Below are 17,345 nucleotides of genomic sequence, written 5' to 3' on the forward strand. Positions count from 1 at the left end.
CCCTATTTTAATTGATGGGGTAGGAGGTACATCCTTTTTTCCTTCGTCTGAGTCTGACACTTGGGTGTGTGTTGTTCGTCGGCTCACAACTGTTGTTTTACAAAAGGGACTGGGCAATTTTTAAATATGGCACAATGTGGATGTACCTCCTACCCCATCAATTAAAATAGGGGAGTTAGTTGTAATGGCTTTGCAACGTAAGGTACACCATTAAAAATAGCAGTTTGTAAGTGCCTTTTTGGTCTAGGTCATAGTCGTGGAAAGGCCATAAAGCCTGTCCCAATACGCAATCGAGAGCATAAGAACACTGTCTAGGTAAATGATCAATACCTGCTACCACCACACTGGATCTTTTAGAACACTCCAGTCACACTGGTCAAGTAATCCAAGATGCAATCCATAAGGCAATACATTCTGCATAGTTACTGACCTTCTCTCTCTGAATGAGCTCAAAGGCTGCCAGGAGTTCTCCAGCTCGTTTGTTTCCCTTCGTCACCGAGTGCCACGAGAGTCGGGGGGCTCGCTCCAGACTGGGCTTACAAATGCAGCGACCCATGTATTCGTCCGCACCCTAAAATATAACAATGGGCATCAATACATTCATTCAACGTAAAACAAAGCTCTAAAAAGAAATATGAGTGCATAGTGCTCAAAGGGAACACCAGGCACTTACTAAAGGTGCACTGTTCACCCAGAACACATCACTCTCACTTCATTCTCACAATAACTCCACATAGTATTATTATAAACATATCCTGTGTGCTCTCAGATTAATGCAGAAGGGTCAGCCTGTGTCTAATGAGGAAAGTAACATCTTGCCAAGAGCGAAATGTAGCGAACGCGTCACCCTTTCCTAGTAGTTGGCCCAGGCCTACTGTAAAGATTTGGCTCCATTGCAAGAGAGTCCCAATGAGAGCTGCCTCAGGGCTCTTCATCCCACAGAACCATCATTTCCTCCAGATATCAGGTAGGTCTTTAGTAGCCTCAAGACATTGCCAGGATCCCTGGTGACCTTAGTAGGGCTAGAAAGGGGACTGTATAAGTCTGCAGAAGTAATGCTCTTGTGACCCTACTGCATGTGACGCGCTCTGACAGCCACGGCTAGGATTGTTGCAGACACCACGAAAAGATATGGGGCCGCGGGCGTGCACAGAGCAAGCATGCATTCATTGATGTAATAGCATGCAAACTCTTTGGATTGAGATGAAATATCATTTCTCATTGACTGCAGATGGCCTCTTGTGGAAGCTAACGATGAAAATGGCTGCTCATAGCAGTCCTGTTGCCGCGAACAACTGCAAAGAAATCTGGCCACCCGGACCAGGTTCATGCCTGCGCCATTTTGTTCCCTGTTAAGAGTTTGTGCATGCCTTTACTCGTATTTTATCCCTGTTTCATATGTTGATCTTTTTCCTGTGTTTTCTGCCTTCTCTAATAGATTATTTTGGCTTACCTGTGTTTGTACATTCTCTCTCATCTGTTATGATTCTATTTCTAAACTCCTCACAGTCAAGCAGTTCACTCTTACTGCAGTCTAGCCTTCCTCACCCCTTGCAATCCTGCATGCCTGCTGAATAGCAGGCATTTAAATGTAGGCTGGGGCAGGGGAAGAGTGGGTAGAACAGCATTGTGAGGCTGGGCAGAATACTTACACGAAGATGCCAGATGAGATGTGAGGGTCGGAAGGGTTAGCGTAAGGGAAAAGGGCTAGACTGAGCGGAATATGGAACAGCAAAAGGAGGAGTTTGACACAGCTATGGGGGCTGAGTGGTACATGTTTGCAGAAATTTTTTGACACCTTCCAGGGTCTGCCTGTTTTGAGGTGCGACAACATTCCATAGTTTCCATATGGTCGTCTTTACAGCTATATAGTTGGTCTACGTTTTCATAAGGGTAAAATGACACACGCCGCCCTAATGGTGACAGAATTGTAAGAATGTCTTTTGGGTTTCATGCCAATACAGAGATAGAATGAATACATTCCAGCTCTCTAAGACATTTACCTTCCTTACAGTGGAATAAACATAAAATCTCTAACCCACAAAATTAAGGTGCTCATGAGATGGAATTCTACACGACTATGTGGAATCACTGACATATTATCGAATACACAAATATCGAATTACCAAAATATCGAAGAAAAAATATAGAATGCAAAAATATCGAATTCCTATCTACAAACAGGTAAGTACAAAAATATTGAATCAAAAATATAGTTAAAAAAAATATAGGGATCGATTATGATGGTGGTGAATCCGCATCCTCCGGGCCGGTGGAAGCCACCGCCGGCCCGGAGGATGCGGATTCACCGCCGCGGTCCTTGAAAACACCCACCGCCAGATTATGATGGTGGTGGGATCAGCGGCGGACGGCAGGTCCGTCCGCCACTGATCCGCGGGGTGTGGACCACAATATGGTGGCGGTGTCTGCAAGACACTGCCAGCAATATTATGATGGGTGCAGAGACATGCTTTTCCGCGGCGGATATTCCGCTGTGGAAAAGCATGTGGACCTTGCGGGCCCGCAGGATGTTGGGGGGGTGGGGGGTGCACATGGGGGGTACCTATGGTACCCCCCTGCATGTGCATGCACAAAGCGGCAGGCACCGAGCGGTGCCTGCCGCTTTGTGCATGCACATGCAAAGCATGCATTTTTAACTTTGCAGCGGGTGCTGCTTTAAGCAGCACCCGCTGCAATGTTAAATATACAGGATGTGACCGCCAGGGTGGGGGTCACATCCTAATTCCTATGGAGGTAACGCCGCTGCCCCTGCAGACGGTCCCTCCACCTCGGGGGTGGCGGACGGACGCAGGTCCATCCGCCATCCTAATCAACACCATAGTTAGTCGAAATGTCGAATTTTCTTAAATGTCCTAAAAGTAATTTAAAATTAATGAAATATTCAATATAATTAACTAAAACATACTTAAAAATACTTAAATAACCCTAACATTTTTAAATAATTAAAGTTATAAAAAAACATACAATTTTATTTTTTAATACATATATATATATATTAACATAATATTAATAAAAAATATACAATATTTTTACCATAGGATAACAGGAGGGTAACATTTACTATTACCAATCTAATGAGGGCGACAGTAGGGAAAGCGTTGGATAGTGTGAGGGTAAAAATTACTATTCCCAATCCAGAGAGGGCAACAGGAGGAAAAGCGTTGGATAGCGTAGGGGTAAAAATTACTATTCCCACTCCAGAGAGTGCAACAGCAGGGAAAGCGTTGGATAGTGTAGAGGTAAAAATGACTATTCCCACTCCAGAGAGTGCAACAGTAGGGAAAGCGTTGGATAGCGTAGGGGTAAAAATGACTATTCCCACTCCAGAGAGTGCAACAGTAGGGAAAGCGTTGGATAGCGTACGGGTAAAAATTACTATTCTTACTCCAGTGAGTGCAACAGTAGGGAAAGCGTTGGATAGCGTTAGGGTAAAAATTACTATTCCCACTCCAGAGAGTGCAACAGTAGGGAAAGCGTTGGATAGCTTGAGGGTAAAAATTACTATTCCCACTCCAGAGAGTGCAACAGTAGGGAAAGCGTTGGATAGCGTTAGGGTAAAAATTACTATTCCCACTCCAGAGAGTGCAACAGTAGGGAAAGCGTTGGTTAGGTAGGGGTAACAATTACTATTCCCACTCTAGTGAGTTTAACAGTAGGGAAAGTAATGATTTAATATATTAATACAAATAAATTAAATATCAATACCAATAAAACATTAATTAAAATGAATTGCCAATTTAATATTATGTAATAATTAATCAATTATAAATACAAATAAATATTAGTTATTACAATTAATTACCTATTCATAATTAATTAACAACGAATTAATTTTCAATACCAAAACAAATTATTAATAAAGATTAATACCAATTAATAATTAATTAGCAGTAAATTAATTATCAATACACAAAAATTATTTTTAAGATGTAATTAATTACAATGAAATTACTTCCCACCCTATTCCCCTATAAACCCACAACCTGCTACAGAAAATAAATTAATACAATTAACATAATTATCAATTAATCAATTAATAAAAATTAATTACCAATTAAAAATTAATTAACAATTAATTCAAAATTAATACCAATAAATAAATAAAAATATGTATTTAATTACAAATAAACTACTTCCCACCCTATTCCCCTATAAACCCACAACCCGCTACAGAAAATAAATTAATAAAATTGACATAATTATCAATTAATCAATTAATAAAAATTAATTACTAATTAAAAAATAATTAACAATTAATTCAAAATGAATACCAATAAATAAATAAAAATATTTAATTAATTACAATTAAATGACTTCCCACCCTATTCACCTATAAACCCACAACCCGCTACAGAACTAAAACGCAAAATATAATTAAAAATAATTAGTAATTTCTAAAAATGTATATTTAATTTAATATAGTTAAATTACTTCCCACGCTATTCCCCTATAAACACACAACCCGCTTCAGAATTAAATTACGCAAAAATTAAATAACATAAAATTCATTACTTTACAAAAATTACAAAAATAATATACACTTTTCACACATATACTAACATACAAAACACTTTAAAAGATTCAATATTATTAAAAATGTGATATATTTTAATACCTATATTATATACTTCGATATTTTGACTTTCTATATTTTGAAAATCGATATTAAATTACTTACCTTCAATTCGATATTTTTCACCGCTATATTCTGTCCATTCGATATTTTGTCCATTCTATATTTTGATGTCGATATTTTGGTAATTCTATATTTTGAATTCGATATTTTGTGTAGTTACCGACTGGGTGACCTACATTTCACCAAGAGATACACACTTCTTAGGGCCTACAATAAGCAGCCTCCACTTATATACACAATCTACTTTTGTAAGATCGACAATCCCATATTAAATTCTTGGGTTGGTGCAAGGTGATAATTTTGATGAAACTAGGGATAATCTAGTCAAGTGTCTTTCTGGGGTTGCAGAGTGACTGCATCTCCACTGTCTGAAATTAAAAGCAGATAAATAAAAGATCTTGTTGTTTGGATATGCCGAAACATTTTGGACTGATTCATGGTGGCTAGCTCTGCTACACCCCTCACTGACACCCAAAAAAGTGGTTAGAAATGTGGCCTTTCTCACCGAAAATACTCTGTCCCTACAAGAACAAGTAAGCAGGGTTCAAGGGACATGTTTCGGCCTGCTATGTATCCTTCCAAAATTGTTTCAATGGGTCCCAGTAGCTTGGAGAAGGAACATAATCCAAGCTTTAATCCTGAGTAGGATTCACTATGGAAATGCATTATACGTTGGCATGGCCGATTATTTGTTCTCAGTGCTTCAAATTGTTCAAAATACAGCTGCCAAATTTGTTTGCAACGTAGGAAAAGAGAATTAGTTTCATTAGCTACCAATTCGTAAACGAGCTATCTATACGTTATTGTGCCACAAGCATAGGCTGTTGTTAAATAAAGTAAAATTTCAAAAACCTACTCGGAATCTCAGATCAGCCATGAAGGCCTTGATATTCTGTAAAAGATTTAAGAAATCCTGAATAGGTCGATGCTCTTTTAACTTAACCGCCAGTCCGCCACCCATTGGAATAGGCACCCTCAGGATCTATGCACCCATTGGAATAGGCTCCCTCAGGATCTATGCACCCATTGGAATAGGCTCCCTCAGGATCTATGCACCCATTGGAATAGGCTCCCTCAGGATCTATGCAGAGTGTCGCATTTGCTGACTTTTAGAAAGAATTGAAGACACGGCTATATCCACTTTCGTTTTATTAACCAGGAACCAGTTACTGACTCAGACTAGCGCCGGGATATCCCTCTGGGGATGAGTTGTTGTGCGTTATACAAATACCAAACACAAGGGTGTGTGTGACACTTCACTTGTGCAAAGGACAAAACAGAGACAAGTGGTGATAGGGAGTGAAAAGAAGACTGATGCTCGATCACAGACTGCCATGCAAGGAAACAAGAGACAAAGGGGTGCTCCAATGCAAGCGCTGATGCGACAGCACCATATCTCAAAGACATTTGAATTACAGAGTCAAGCGAAACTCCATCGGCGTCAAACAACCAGGGGCCGGATGACCATTCAATGAACGCAATGAAAGCAGTGGCCTTCGCCATGAGTGCAGATCTTTGCTTCTAAGTAAGTGTCTTTGTTCAGCGATCATCTGTGTCGGTAGCTAAGGGTCTCCAATGTGCGTTCATCTAACAAGACTTCAAGCCGGTCTGGTGGCTTGGAGGACTAATGCATCCCCTGCAGAGCCTTGTGTTTGACCTCATGGTCACAGGTTCAACTCCCGACGGGTCCACTCATCCTTTCTGAGGTCAAGAAAATGAGTACCATCGAGTTGGGTGAAAATAAACATCTGTTATTCAGCGCCAAGATGACCCTTTGGGGGTGAACGTGCGCTTTACAAATACACATGTTATGTTCTAAGGCACAGAATTGTAATACATTTTCCTTATCCTAAGATGTTTCTTAAGCATGCCAAACACTGTGCACTGGGGTAGGGCTCCATCTGCAGACCCCATTTTAGAAAGTGGAATAGAAGCACTGAGGTTTCCTTCAGTGACCACCCTTAGTATTCACACCTTTACATAAGTAACATCATCTGGGAGATGTGTGGCGCAGTGGCCAGGGCAACTGACTCCAAGCGTTGGGCTCAGGGTTCTATTCCCAGAGGCAGATCAGCTCAGCATCCTGTGACTCTGGGCAGTAGCTCACTTAGGGGCCCATTAGGATGTCGGGCGGATTGCCGTCGCCAGGCTGGGGGTAGCCACCGCCAGCCTGGCGGGGGCAATCCGCCCGTCATCCTTACTTGTTTCCCCCCCCCGTCATATTAGTATGGCAGGGGGACCTCGGCGGACGGAGAGACAGTCTGCTGCTTTTCTGCCCCGGTCACCTTGCGGCCGGGGCAGAAAAGGAATAATATGGTGGTGGTGTCTATCAGACACTGCCAGCCATATTATGATGTGCATTTTACAATGCCTTTCCGTGGCGGCTATGCCACCACGGAAAGGCATGCGGTCTTCACTTTGGGGGCCCCCTGCAGGCCCCCAAAGTGAAGGAGGGGTGGGTGGTGCACACGGGGGGTACCTGCGGTACCCCCCTGCATTTGCATATACAATGCGGTAGGCACCGCTCGTTGCCTGCCGCATTGTGTATGCAAATGCATACATTCATTTATTGCATTGTGGCGGGCGGTGCAGAGAGCACCGCCCGGCACAATTTTATAAATGCAGGATGCGGCCAATACTGTGGCTGCCGCATCCTAATACCACCCACGGGACCCCCGCCCTTATGGCGGGCGGTCCCAATCCCCGACAGGATGGCGGGCGGGCAAAGTCCACCCGCCATCCTAATGACCCCCTTAATCCCCCCAACGCCCTTGAGACCCTTACAGGTGATTAGTTTGCGCTTTACAAATACCAGGTTATTATCATCTCCTTTATTGGTAACAATTATGGGTAACTTTGTAGTTTAACTAGAAATCAATAAAAAATAAATAATGTACACACTGTGTTCACAAATACGTACATAAGTATCTTGGTCGTATATTTCCACCACTATGTCGGGGGGATTTTCAGCGATATTTTTAGGAGCTCCAAAGGTTTCAATTTCGTAGAATATGAGCGTTTGATCCCACGTTGGATTCAGAGTTCCTCTGATTACGACCGTTTTCTGACTCTGATGGAGAAAAGAGACGATTGCGTACGGGTCTGCAGAAGAGAAAAAACAAACACATGTTACCTGTATGTGCAATTGAATTATGGCAGGAAAGGTAAAATAAGAATATAAACTCAATTTACAAGACTTTGGGGGTCAGATCACTTATGCAAAATGAATTAAAATAATCCAGAGAAAGTCATGTGCAAAAGGGACAATTCACATGTAGTAGGGAGTACCCAACCGTATCTTATTTATCACTGAGTTCAAACCAAGCTCAGCAGTCTGAGGAGTTATCTGTACATATGCAAAGTGGACAATACGTACAAAGAGTTTGTGCAGCACAAACATTTCGGAGTATTTCAGGATTATTTGTTAGTGATGTGGTTAGCTGGATATAGTAAGCATGTGTTCGTGATCCGATACGCCTGGAAGGCGAATTTGAGCATCTTGCCCACCTTTAACCCCTTCGCCGCAGGGGTAATTCCCCCACTGTGCTGTGGGGCGGGGGCGCGAACACCGCCCCGGTGCTCGTGACGACGTCAGCTCGTCATGAGCCACGGTGACCGTGTGCTCATGACGAGCGGAACTCGTCACGCCCACACCCGTTTTCATCGAACGCTCAGGACAGCGGGGAAATTATCCCCACGTGCGAGCTTTGGAGCCATTATGACGAGCTCAGCTCGTCATGAGCACACAGCCACCATGGCTCATGGCGAGCTGAGCTCGTCATGAGCACTGATAAGGTTAAGGATGGCAATACCTAAAATAAATGCTTACAAGTGTTACTATTTACAAAGTGCAAGCTGTCCATGGCACTATATACTAGGGCTAAGCTTCTCAACATTCATCCAATACTAAAAGAAAGACCAACAAAAATGTAACTACTCACCAAAAGAAAATAATGCCACCAAACAATAAACAAGTAAATAGATCCTATGTAAAAGTGCCTGTTGGACTTGGCCCTTTCTGCAGGGTCATCCCCAAAGTATTTTGCCTTCACCCTCTTGTTTTCTGAACCGGTTTGGTTGGCTTTTAAGACTCTGTGTACTTTACCACTGCTAACTAGTGCTAAAGTGCTTGTGCTCTCTCCTTTAATCATGGTAACATTGGCTTACACCCCATTGGCACATTCGATTTACCTGTAAGTCATCAGTAAAGCGGTACTACATGTACCCAGGGTCTGTAAATTAAATGCTACTAGTGAGTCTGAAGCACCTATTGTGTCACCCACTTATCTACCCTTTTTAAACAGGTCTCAGGCCTTCTGTTGCAGCCTGTGTGTACAGTTTAAACTGCCTTTTTGACTTGGCAAAATAATTTTTTGGCCAGGCCTAAACCTTCCTTTGTAATATATATAAGTTAACTTTAATGTAGGCCCTAAACAGTCAAGAGGGCAGGGGGAAGTGTTTTAAAAAGTTGGATATGTACTTTTATGTTTTACATGTCCTCAGCCGTGGTCCGTGAAGGTAAAGACGGTGGGGCAGTGGGGCTGAGTAAAGGGGGATTTCGAGGGACGATGCAGAGGGAAAATTAATTATTTATTTAATTATCCCTCTGCATCGTCTGTCGAAATCCCTCTTCACTCCTCCCCACCGCTGTTACCTGTACGGACCGCGGCTGCTTGTCCTGGTAGCAAAAAACTCCTAGATTCTACCTCTCCAATAGGATAACATTAGGTTACCTTATTACATTTAGTAAGTTATAACTTTCATTTGGGAGTAAGTAGGAATTCTGAATTTGGTGTCTAAAGATTTGTAATTTAAAACCCTTTTTAATGGGGAAAGTCGGATTTTAATTGGCAATTCTGAAAAAAACACTTTTAGAAAGTTGTCATTTTCTTGTTCTAACCACTGGGTGCCTACAGCCTGTATCCTAGGTCACATGACTAGGTGTGTATGCCATTTCGTCTTTGATAGTGAGACAAAGTCGGACTATGTGTTGGCAGAATAAGCCATCTCTGGATTGATAGGGGGAGGAACTGTCACCTACCACACTAGCGACACCACTCACAAAGAGTTTAACACTAGTCTTTAGAGCCCCCAGACAAGCTGGGGACAGGTCAGGAAAGCAGGATATTCCACATACCTCTATGGGTGGAAATCTCCAGTACATTTTCCTACTTCAAAACTTGCACCAGGTATAAATATTGGGCCCTCAGACCAATCTCTTTAGTACACCTCTCGACCTGTGGAAGCCTCGGAAGGACTTCTGCGCTGCTCCGCTGCAAGAACAACTGCTACTCTGCTGTCCTGCTACTCTGCAGGCCTGCTACTCTGCTTGCCCTGCTGCCTGAGTGAGAAGGACTGGAGCAGCACGACCAGAGTGAGCGATGAGCTGGTTGGCTGGCCTCCTGATCAGAGCCCCAGGGACAGAAAAGGCTTCAACAACCTTGAACTGAGCACTTGGTCTCCGTCTACTGTGAGTCCTACACCCCAAGTGATGCCACCCCAGTCCTGGAAGTGGGTTTGAAGGTGCACTTCCAGCCCAGTTGTGGTTTTGTGGGCAGAATCGACGCAGCGCAACGCATTTCCTAATAGCTCCACATCGGAACCGCATCCCCAATGTAGGACCTCGCATGGCAGCCCCTCGGAACCAAGGCCGCGAGATGCATCCTCGAAGCTAGACTTTGCATCTCATGCCCCATGTCAACAGCATCCTCAACAACGATGCAGGACATTGCCTCGTAGCACCCAACTCCTCGGATCCACTGCTGCACGACACATCCTCGACGCAGGACTTACATTCGCAAGACCACCCCCATCGACGGCATCATTGAAGATGATGCAGGACCCTGCATCGTAGTCATGCAGTTTCGTCAGAGCCGCTGATGCTCGACGTATCCTTGACGTTTGATCTTGCAACTTTCTGCAACCTGTATTTACAGTACTTTGTTCAGAAGGCCTAACCTGGTCCCTCTGTTTGGCTCATGCTCTATCGTATTTAGCCCAAAATTGTGACTTTGTCCCGGTTTGGTGCGACCAAATAACCACAGTTGGCGCTTTGTGCTTTTAGGTACTATTTTTCCTTACATTTTCAATTGCTTACCTCTGGTTCTGATTTGATTTTTGTTGTTTTGATCTCAAGTAATTCATTACATGTTATGCTATCTTTTTAAATTGCTGTGGGATTTTTCTGGTGTTGTATTTTAAGTTTTTTACCTTTTGGAGTTCTGTATAAATACTTTATACATTGACCTCTCTATGCCAAGCTATCAGAGGGTTAAGCACTAATTAATTAGGGGTTTGCTTGAGTTTCACTCTGACAAGAATTGTGGTTACTTGACTTAAGGGATTGGGCAGGTACTGAGTGGGTGCCTAGCAACGAAGGCGGTGTGCCACTGTGCTACCACCCTTCTACCGAGACCCATGGTGTAATTAATGGTTACTACATAATAAACTCGGTTTCTCTCAAACACAAGATCCTCATTACGAGGCAGTTTAAAACAATTTTTGTTTTAATCATTATTCACATTTATAACCTATGGTCAAGGTCGGCCTTAGCGTGCTCACACCACCTAGGTTCACCTATTTTTCTCGGTCCTGAAGAATGCCTCATCAATGATTATACTTAGGCAGAAACATGTTGACCAAACACTAGCGGATAAGGCTGGACAATTTATCTAGCTAGCATATCCCACACTTTGTTTTTATACATGTCTAAGTGGCTACTAATAAAATTTGTTTTGTGACACAATCTAGACATTGTTAACTCACCTTCACTTTCACTGACCACAAAAAACCCAGCTCCGCAGTACTTCTGGCGTCGAAGCACACCAGGGTGGCATTCAGCCTCTCCTGGTGGGGCCCGATGATGAAGCATGCCACCAACCCGGTTGGTGAGTGAGGGCTTTATTAAGAACCTATTCGGATTCTTCACTTGTGCTCTATTCATTTGTTAAATTAAGGAGTACACTCTTCTGTTGTTTTTGAGTACACGGGCAACACAAACATTCAACCACCCAGATCCTCCTACTTGGCAACAGTCTGCCTGACATAGTGGTGGTACCTATGCAAAAAGAGATCATCTCTTTTATGAGCTAGCAAACTTCCATCTCATGTATCTGAACCCTCCTCAAGAAGGTTTGACTTGGTCACAGGGGCTGGGTGGAGGGAGGGGGGGGGCTGCTGCAAGTGGCCCAGATTCTCTGGCTCCGCCCTGTGGTTGCAAGGTGCAATGTTTAGGCATGTAAATATTATACATGTGTAAAATGTCATGCCAAGATTTTGTGCGCTGTCAAGATATGCAAAATATGTTATTCGGAGTCTGTATTTGGAAAAACATTCTGTACCACTTTTACATGCGAATTCATAACATCTTTCGACGTAAATGTAATTCCCGCCCTACTGTGAATAAAATAAACTTGTCAAGTCTTTCTTTCATATCTGTCGGTGAAGGGCGGGCCCATGACATTATTACAAAACAGCCTGCCTGTGTTTACATATGTTATATTTTTATTTTTTAAGCAAAGCGAGGGCCTATCCAGGCAACCTAATTCTCCTGGGTAATATCTTTCGAGCGCCGGCATCTGACGTTGGAAAATGAGCGTGAAGGGCACACAGGGGTAAGAAATCTGTTTCACGGAGGACTGAAAGCATGAAATAACTTCTTAGCAGGAGTCCTGGAGGAGGCAAATGTACCGTAAAGGCCTGGAAAACTACAGAGGAGAAAGTATGAGTAAGGTCTCAAGGGGGTCCAGCTTAGGTCTAGGAGGGGTTGTGCTGATGCCAGATTTTCAGATCAACCACTGACTATACAAAAAAAGTTACATTTTAATTTATTAGATGAATATTTACAAAATTTGGATAAGAGTATATTCCGTTATGAATCAGGACCTCGTTGGCCAACATTGGGCATTCCTGCTAGACCGTGCAGGGTCAACAGAATGCAAGAACATGGTTCAGCTGGAATAAGACAACTCAAGGTAGAGGATGTGGTGTAAAGGCCAGAGCGACGACCTTGAAGCTGGGGAACCGGGTTCGAGTGTTGGCTAGAGGCTCAAGCATCCTGTGATTTTGGAAAATCAGGTAATCTCCTCGTGCCTGAAAAATGAATGTGTCCTTGTGTAATGCAACTGGTGCTCCTGTAAAGCGCTCTGATACCTTTGGGTCGAGTTTGCGCTATATAAAAAGCGACAACAACAAAAAAAAGGTCACCAGTACCAAACCCCAATGGAAGACGGACTCTGTACCCTGTTGCTCTCAGGCACAAGTATAGGTGTGTACACTCAAAAGGAAAATGGCGTAGAGGTAAAACCACTCCTAACAAATAATGTAATATGGATAGTTTCACTTTCATCTTTCCAGCCTGGGCTTCTCAGAGGGGAGCAAGATGATTTTTCTTGACACGAAAGGGAAGAGACAGGTGCTGGAAGTCGGGGAGTGGGGGCTGCTGCAGTACCCCCAAAAATAACCATGTTGGAGTTCAGAAGGAATGAGCAATAAAGATGGCTTAGGATTTTGTTTTTCTTAAGTCACATTTGCTGTGAGTTCAAATACAAAGGTCAAATGTCAGGCTATGTCTTCTGACAAATCCCTGCTTATTTGGAAACTGGTGTTTACTTGTATTTCTCTGCCTGCAAAGTGAGAGGATTTTGTACACGTGGCCTGGGTGGTAATCTTGCTGGTGTACAGGAAAGGAACTGCTGTAGGATGTTAGTTCAACAATTCAATGCCTGTAAATGAACTATACACATGTTTCAACATATACAGTGACGGCCGTCACTAACAAAGGGTGGTGATGCAGGTGGGGGGAGTGTGGGGGGAGAGCATGCGCGGGGTGTGACCGACGGGTTAATAATAATAATTTACAAATAAGTAGGCAAATTTAATATAACAAAAATATTGGCGACATTGGGTTGATAATAAATATCCATCCTATTAATCAACAAAGTGGGGCAGATTTCTAGAAGATGCAGGAGAGAATTCAGGAAAGATAGAAAAATAATCTTAGTGAATGATTATCATTTAAGAATTTAAAATACTGACCAGACATCAACTTTGATGGCTTCACTGGACTGCAGGTCAACAGAGCATATTTTTATTGAAATGACCTCTAAATGTGCACAGACATGCAATTTCACACATTAAACTATAGTGTTTATATGCAGTAATATGTGGAAATTGGGATCAACCAAATGGTAATCATTTGTGCATCACCAAGAAAAGTATCTTGGTTTGTTTTGATCCTGTTAAAATCTTTGTTTTCATCACAACTGAGAATCACAAAACTAATGTGCCTTGTGTACTTTCCTAATGGGTGATATATATTTACCTATTTGTACAGTTCATTTACAGGTATTTAAATGTGTTAGAATAACATTGACATCCTACTGCCTTCCTTTCAAACTCCCTCTACCCCAGCAGGATTGTCGCATAGTTCACTTTACGAAATGTAATAAAGACGTCAGAGAAAATAGTAACTCCAATCTCCATGTTAAAAGAATAGGCAGCATTTTGTCATAAGACATAGTCAGTCATTTGGCCTCTTTCTTTGAACGCGCGTCGCACAGCAAATGTGACAAGATAAATACAAAATTCAAAGACCTCCTAACTGTTCATCCACCTTCAGAACTCTATTTTCACAGACTTCAATTTGTAATTATTTTCCAATTCTCCCGACAGATCTCCGAACAAAATGCTATTGGTTGTGATCTTGCGGTCAGCCAGCGGTGCTGGATCAATTTTCAGAAGTTATTTCATGGTTATTTTGTGGGGGCTGCAGCATTCCTGCACGACTTCTTCCAGCGCGTCTGAGCTAGTGTGCTGAATTGAGAAAAACACTTCCATACCAATAAAGAACAATGACGCTGCAATCAAATTTGGAGACTAGAGGGAGGGCTCATCCAAATTTGGGAGCTTCACAAGGGATCACAGGGAAAAGCGTTTGCACTTCCTGCTGTGCCCAGAAAGAGAAAATCTTGTGGATCCCTGTCTCATGTTGCACTATTTTAAAAATATTTAGCCCTGCTCTCAGTCCAACCAAACAGCTGGGGTTGTTCAATAAATCTTTTGCCTACATAAGTGTCTCTAAAATTTCAAATCCTGATTGAATATTAGGAATGGAGATCCACTTGATCATGTGGTAATTTGAAATGAAATGGAATGAAGCAGGGCATCCGGGTCGATCAGGAAATTGTAAAGACTAGAGAGCGCACTGCCTCAAAATGGCATCCCTCATGGTGAGAGCCGCGTCGGGATTGGCCGCAGGGGAAGCTGGGAGCTTCAGCCTGTGTCCAGAGGAAAAGTCCTGGGAGCAGCGCAGCGGGCAGAAGACCGGCAGGTACGTTTTCTTTTTTTAAATGATTTCAGCCCCCTCGTGCTGACACCCTGTGCTGCCTCACCACATTTCCGTCACACCAGCCGCTACTGGTTTCAGCTGCCAATCGGCACCATCCTGGTGCTTCTCTTTTTGTTAACCACGACCTGTAGTAGAGCTTGGAGCAGCCTGGGTGGTTAGCAGGTCAGGGTTGGATGCCCGATGCTCATTGTATGTGCTAAGCCAGATCCCTTAGCGGGACTTTGCCAAAATCATGCCTGCTCCTCCACCACCCCTCAAAGCATGACTGGAAGGACTCCACTACTACCTATGTGTTTGTGTTTTCACTGCTACGTGCTGTGTAGAGTTCGGCATAATTCAAAGGTCGATCCAGTGCTTAACTTAAAAAAAAATGTTTTTCTTAGGTACCCTACTGAATGCTGGGATTGCTGAATTCTGGGCTGCTTGGCATTGAGCCCATTTCATGCACTTTCTTCCACCATCGCACACTCTGGCCTTTATTTCACTCTTCACCTGCGCATACTCCCTTTGTCACTGTTTTGTTATCTTTCTCTTTCTTTTTCCATTTCTGCCTTTGTCTTTCTTGCTCTGTGTTAAATTCTGATGATGAGAAATACATGTGAGTGCCGGTGCTCACCACTTGCAAACACCGGCACAAATTAAGCACATGGGTGCATATTTGCAAAGAATTCACGTACAGCAGCGCTGCAAGTCATTTTGCTGTGCTGCCCTACGCCAATTTGAAAGGACAGGAATGCACTGTATTTACAAAATACTGCGCTTTCCTGTCCTTTCAGCCAGCGCCAGTACACAATTAGCAGCCATGCGCCAACGCAGACACCCTGGTACCATGTCTTGTTGGCACAAATGTTTGTGCAGGAAGGCGCACCTTCCTGCATGAAAACAATCACAAGAGGCGTTTTCCTTGTTCTGTGTGTGCTGCTGAATGCTGCACACATGGAAAGAGCAAAAACAAGGAGAATGTAAACATTTCTCCTCGTTACGCCTGCTCTAGGGAGGAGCAACGTGTTGGCCCTTCCCCGGGTTTACGAGATGTTGTAAATCTGGGGCGTTGTCAAATTCCATGGGAATCCACATCATCACCCATGGAATGCCCCTTCCACGCAGAGTGAAGCACGGCAGTGTCTTGCGCTGCTTTGTCTTACTCCATATCTCCTAGGCCATGAAAAGCCACGGGATGGCATTTAGGAGCCCTTGTAGATATGGCCGCCCCATGGTGCCTGGGCTTCTGCCTTATCTGATCACACTCAAACGCCACCTGCAGGGGCGGGCTGCGGAAGGTGAAAATACCTGGATTTGACTTGGGACACAAAGGGCCTCATTTACAAGCGTTTGGTGTATGCAGCGCCGCAAGCCTTCTTGCTGCGCTGTCCTACTTCAAAGGAAAAGGGAGGGAATGTGCTGCAGCCAAGAGACACTGTGGATTCCTGTCCTCTTCCCCAGATCTGGTGCACAGTTGGCTGCCACGCACCAATACAGACACCTTTGCACAATGGTGCAAGGGTGTCTGTGTTGCGGCAATGTTTTTTTGTGCAGGGAGGGACACCTTCCTACACAAAAACAATCAATGGAGGCGATTTCCTCTTTTTATGTGTGCTTCTGAATGCAGCACACATAGAAAGAGGAAAAAATTAGGAGAAGTGGTGTTCTTTTTCCTTGTTGTGCCTCTTCTATGCATCCCTTCAAGACGTGTATGCTTTTGCCAGGTGTACAGCTTGTTGTATATCTGGGAATGTTTAAATAAGAAAACACACAAGATGATGGACGAAATGTTGCACATTGGCAAAATATTCACCCGCAGTCACAGATTTGGGTTTAATCTATCGTTATTTTGCTCACCACACCACCCCAGTTCAGACATGGCCATATGCAAATCAGCCTTGACCCTGTGGCTCATGGGAATAGTCCAGCCCGAACTGCCAAGCCATGTCTTTCCTGGACCGGAATCAAGCATCCTCGGACCGGTTTCTGGCTATCAGCCTTCATCAGCCAGGATAGCTTGACGCCAGTGGCGTTGTGAGCACGGGACCCTCGTCTGGGCATACACTTCCCACATAGGGTGAACAGCAAAACACACAAAATGATGGGCGGAATGTTGCACATTGGCAAAACATTCCCCCCCAATCACAGATCTGGGTTTAATCCATTGTTATTTTGCTCACTACGCCACTGGAGTCAAGCTATCCTGGCTGATGATGGCTGATAGCCAGAAACAGGTCCTAGTTTGCTTGATTCAGAGGGACCCACAGGAGACATATTTAAACTCCACTAACATAGCTCAGTGTGTTAATACACTTACTGCAGAGGCTTATTGTATATATGCAACATATCATAGCTTTC

The 17,345-nt window shown here is 43.4% G+C and overlaps 1 protein-coding gene across 1 annotated transcript in view; it reads right to left on the reverse strand.

Moving 5' to 3' along the window:
• Nucleotides 1-17,345, reverse strand: part of DYSF (dysferlin) — a 1,070,125-nt gene that overhangs the window by 232,821 nt on the left and 819,959 nt on the right. The window contains exons 33-34 of the mRNA XM_086960107.1: nucleotides 7,578-7,759; nucleotides 431-571 (exon numbers count right to left, since the gene is read on the reverse strand). Coding sequence (XP_086816233.1) covers nucleotides 431-571; nucleotides 7,578-7,759 — 323 coding nt within the window. The remainder of the gene's footprint in view (nucleotides 1-430; nucleotides 572-7,577; nucleotides 7,760-17,345) is intronic.

The sequence above is a fragment of the Lissotriton vulgaris genome, chromosome 3_1, assembly GCF_964263255.1.
Source record: "Lissotriton vulgaris chromosome 3_1, aLisVul1.2, whole genome shotgun sequence".
Taxonomy (NCBI): domain Eukaryota; kingdom Metazoa; phylum Chordata; class Amphibia; order Caudata; family Salamandridae; genus Lissotriton; species Lissotriton vulgaris.